At 37.1% G+C, this 5,116-nt stretch overlaps 1 gene segment (V, D, J or C); it reads left to right on the plus strand.

Moving 5' to 3' along the window:
• Positions 1-903: 903 nt before the first annotated feature.
• On the plus strand, positions 904-1,503 carry LOC102512889. The segment is given in 2 exon segments: positions 904-1,020; positions 1,169-1,503. Coding segments are annotated over 2 exon segments (381 nt in total).
• The last annotated feature ends 3,613 nt before the right edge of the window (positions 1,504-5,116 follow it).

The following is a 5,116-nucleotide window of genomic DNA, read 5'->3' on the forward strand; positions in this document are numbered from 1 at the left end:
TGAGGTCAGTCCATATCATCTGAATATCCTATCATATGACAATAATTTTGCTGAACCATATTGGTTAGTAATGTTGACAGACGAATGTAGAGAGCATACTTGAAGCGAAATTTCCACTAAAAAAGTTTAGTATCAGAACATTAACCTGACGCACATAGGCCAATCAGATTATCTGAGAATCATTAAAATCCTAAGGGAAAAGAAAATGTGGTCAGGTAATTTTATAGAAATTCAATTACCTTAATTACTGTATTTCTTCAATACTAAGAGTTATATATTTTTTACTTTTTAATCAACATGTATGTAATGTATAATTTCCTTTTTCTTTGGAAAGCTTTTATTAAATTGTTTTCTTTACAATTATGTCTTAGATATGAAATAATAAGGTACTCCAAGTAGCAGCAATCCTTCAACCAAAGATCATTCATGTATTCATTCATTTCTGCACTTAAAAATATTTGTCAACTACTTGCTAAGTGGCTTAGGAATAGGGTAGTTAAAAAAGTTTGTCTCTACTATCCAAAATCATCTACTAATGACTAAATATGTTATTAATGTTCCTCTGATTTTACCCTAAAGCTTGCTTATATAATCTTTCAGTGGATCACAAAGAGGCCAGAAATGGCTAAACAAGAAAAAATAAGATTGAATGTATCTCAGAAATGTCATGGTAGGAAGCTTCCATGTCAGGTTGTGTGCTGCGGAAAAAATAGGCTTATGAAAAATACCAACTATTCGTTGGATTTACAAAGGATCGTCTTGAAAGTTAACAGATGTCATAAAAGTAAAGCTAGCGGTAAAGATACAGGACTGACTTTTGAGAGGAGAACAGCATCTTGCCCACAAGGGGGTGCATCCTCCTAAGACATACATATTTCCTGCTTAAATTCTGAGCTCATTTTCCTCCTTTTGTTGTGACCTTAACTTTTCTTACGCTAAGCACTCAAGACCCACGGACAACAGAGACTCTAAGAATGAACTCTTCTCCAGGAATAGTGATTGTGCTATTCTTAATGTTTGGTAAGTAAAATGGTACATAAAGCTTAAATGGCACATGGAGTGTTTCATTCCATTCCATTCCTGATGGTGTAATCTTTAACCACAGTTTTCACTAAAGGGTAGAACCCAGATCATGCCAAGGTAACCAGAATCTTTTTTTTTTTTTCAGGAGGAAGCAATGAAGACTCAGTGTCCCAGACTGAAGGCCAAGTGACCCCCTCAGAAGGGGATTCCCTGATTGTCAACTGCTCCTATGAAACTACACAGTACCCTGCCCTTTTCTGGTATGTCCAGTACCCCGGAGAGGGTCCACAGCTCCTCCTGAAAGCCTCGAGGGACAACGAGATGGCAAGCAACAAAGGTTTTAAAGCCACGTACCACAGAAAGCCAAATTCCTTCCACTTGGAGAAAGCCTCAGTCCAAGGGGCAGACTCGGCCGTGTACTACTGTGCTCTGGGTGACACAGTGACAGGAGCTGCAGGGGGAGCTGAGCACAAACTCTGAGCAGCAATTGGTACTCGGGTGCTGAGTGTCTGACCTTATGATCTACTCTGGTTCAGGAACCAGGAGCTAAGCTACTGCGTTGTCACCCACCACCCACCCCAGGCTTTCTTGCTGGTGTGAGAGTCATCCAAATCCTGTGTTCTAGGAACACAGCAGAAAAACAAGTAAACATGCCTCATGCGAAGGCACTTTAATGATGAGAGTAAAAACAAAGTCTGTTACCATAGTTCCTTAATCAGGGATGAAATTTGTGATTTTAAAAGTATAAGTTCTCCTATGAATGAAATGATCTATGTGTCCAGCATTGCATAAAATTCTAGCCTTCTGACCATGTCCCAGGTCACCCAGGGAAATATATTTAGAGACATACTTGTCATAGATGAGGTTGCAAATACTCAGGGTCTCCCTGGCAAGTTGGGGCAAGGAGTGATTTCTTTGTGTCTTTCATCAAATTTGGTAATTTTTGGCCATTCTTTCTTCAAATATGCTTTCAGTTCCAGTCTTTCTCCTCTCTTTCTGGGACTCCAATTATATATATATTATACTTTTTGATATTGTCCCACAGGCCTCCAGGGTTCTGTCCATTTTTTGTTTCAATTTTTTCTTGTTTTTAAGTTTTCATCAGGGATTCTAAACTTTGGCACTATTAACATTTTGGGCCAAATAATTTCGTATTCAGTGTGGGGATGTGGTCCTATGAATTGTAGTATTTCTAGAAGTATCCCTGGCCTCATCTCACTAGGGGTCAGTAGTACTAAATAACCCATAATAAACCCTCGCTTTGCTTTCTTGACCTCTGTTTCTTGCTTCTGAATTCTTTCTGAATTCTGAATTCTTTCTGCCTCGAGACAAGAACCTTCTCACTGATGACAGAAAGATTGTGTTTCTTTCAGTTTTAACTATCTGTGTCATTGCTATCCTGCCACTGGAGGCCTGTGATCGGAGCAAAGCCAAAAGAAAAAAGAGAGAAAATGTGAAATTCACCCTTGTGCAGTTTGTTTCTTCAGTTTTTGACTCTGCTACACAATCTGCGTGCTTTTGAATAATTTTTAAAGTCCACAAGTAGTTCTCTCTCATATTCTGTTCAGTTTTTACTTGTAATCAGTGGGAGAGATGAACTCTAGATATCTTAAAGCTATCTCTTATTCTACTAAGTTACTTAACTCCTGGTTTTCCATAATGTTCATCAAGAATGGCTATTTGCTATTTTCTCCACTATTATTTTTTATTATTCTCCTTTAATCTCCTTCAATTTTTATATTTTTAAATGTGTTTTTCTCGTTGAGATTATTTGATCATCGGATTAAGGTTTAATTATCTGGGTTTTTCACCTCTCATTCTTCAAATTAAAGAAATTTTCTTTCTAGTGCTGGAAAATGAGAATACTTTCTTGTATTTTCCCATGCTTTTGCATGCTACATTTTTTCCCCTTAAAATCTAAAAATTCTGAATTTTGCCTCAATTCCCAAGCATGCTTGGATATGGTGCAACTATTGAAAGACTCTGTCTTTTCGGTACCTAAAGTAGAGCTAGTTTTGTTTTCAGTTTTCTCTTCCTCTCTCTATTTTTTACTGTCTTAATTTTTGCTTGCTTTCTATGGTCCATGGTTTTGGTGTTCTGGGTTGTCAGCAAAGACTCTTTAATCTTTCTGGCAATCATATATTTCTTAGAGTCCTATAAACATCTTTAAAGGAGAATATTCTATTTTTTATCGTATTCTTCTTCAACTGAAATCTTGCTTCTATCACCATAGCTGATAGGAGAATTTCTTTGCATTGCAGTGCAGAGGAAATAGCACTGTTGCAAGGGGTCAAACACTCCTGTGGACTTTGACTTTGTATGTGGTTGGCTTTGCCAACACCCAGCAACACTGAGAAGAGTTAGAATGACTACTGGCCTGAAAGTAAGCAGGAATTCCTCCTCATGTCTTATTTTTGATTATGTTTTTTTTTTTTCTGTCCTAACTTTAATCCTCAATATTATCCCATCTACTTTCTGTACTCTGGAAATATGTGTAAATCTCTCATCTCCAAATGACCTTTATTTTTTTTTTACTCTTATGGATTTTGGTTTATTCTCTTTTATATTTTCATTCTTTTAGTTAAGAGGAAATTTGAAGGAGATGGGAGGTGAGTATATACTCCAGGAATCAGAATTCTACACCCATAGTACAGATTCACAAACTGACAGCACCACTCAATCTTCTACATGAAAGGCAGCCATGATAGGAAGAAACAAGTGAATGAAGAACCCAGGGAGAGGGCTGGGTTCATGCTCCTGGAATCGAAGAAAAGAAGTATTCCGTCTTTGGTCAGAGGACCCCATTGGCAGCAGAGAAACCATTCCCAGGTTTTCAGAGGTTGCTGTCTCAGTGAGTTTGTATTTCCTCTAGTCACACAGGTTTCTGCAGTTGTTTTTCCTTTATTCCTTAGGACAAAGCCTTCTCATCCAGAGTTACTTCTTTCCATATAGCAGCACTACTCTCGTAATGTGAGCCCTGTCTTTTTTTTCCCTCCACCTTCACTCATTTTCCCCACCCTCCCACCCCTACCTCTGGCAACCACCAATCTGTTCTCTAAAAGTTAAAAAAAAATTCTCTATATAGGTGATATCGTATAGTATCTGTCTATACCTCCCTGACTTATTTCTATTAGTTTAATGCCCTCACAATCCATGTATGTTATTGCAAATGGCAGGATTTTCTTCTTTTATTATGGCTGAAATATATATATATATATATGTCACATTTTCCTTATCTGTTTGTCTGTCGATGGACAGTGGACACAAATTGTTTTCATATCTTGGCTATTGTAAATAATGCTTCAAAGAAAATGAGAGTGCAGATATTTTTCAGGATAGTGCTTTTGTTTTCTTTGGACAAATACCCAGAACAGGATCATATGGTAGTGCTATTTTTAATTTGTTGAGAAACCTCCATACTGTTTCTCATAGTGACTACACCAACTTACTTTCCCATTAGCAGTGAACAAGGGTCCCCTTTGCTCCACAACTTCTCCAGCACTTGTAATATCTTGTCTTTTTGATAATTACCATTGTAACAGGTGTAAGGTGATATCTCATTGTGGTTTTGATTTGTATTTATGACGATTGGTGATGTTGAGCTCCTTTTCATGTACCTGTTGGTCATTTGTACATTTTCTTTGGAAAAATATCTGTTCAGATCCTCTGTCCATTTTTTAATCAAATGGGTTTCTTTTTGCTATTGAGTTGTATGAGTTATTTATATATCTTGGATATGAATCTTTTATCAGATATATGATTTGAAAATGTTTTCTCCTATTCTGTAGGTTACCTTTTCATTATGCTGACTGTTTCTTTGGCTGTGCAGAAGCCTCTTAGTTTGATATAGTCCCACTTATTTATTTTTGCTTTTGTTGCTTACATTTTTGGTGTCAAATCAAAAAAAAATAATTACCCAGACTTATGTCAAGGAACTCACCCGTTATGTTTTTTCTATGAGTTTTATAGTTTCAGGTCTTATGATCAAGCCTTTAATCCATCTTTGAGCTGATTTTTAAAGGCATAGGACAGGGGTGCTCATTCACTCCTCTGCATGCTGTTGTCTGGGTTTCCCATCGCCATTCATTGAAGA

Source organism: Camelus ferus, chromosome 6 (assembly GCF_009834535.1).
Source record: "Camelus ferus isolate YT-003-E chromosome 6, BCGSAC_Cfer_1.0, whole genome shotgun sequence".
NCBI lineage: Eukaryota > Metazoa > Chordata > Mammalia > Artiodactyla > Camelidae > Camelus > Camelus ferus.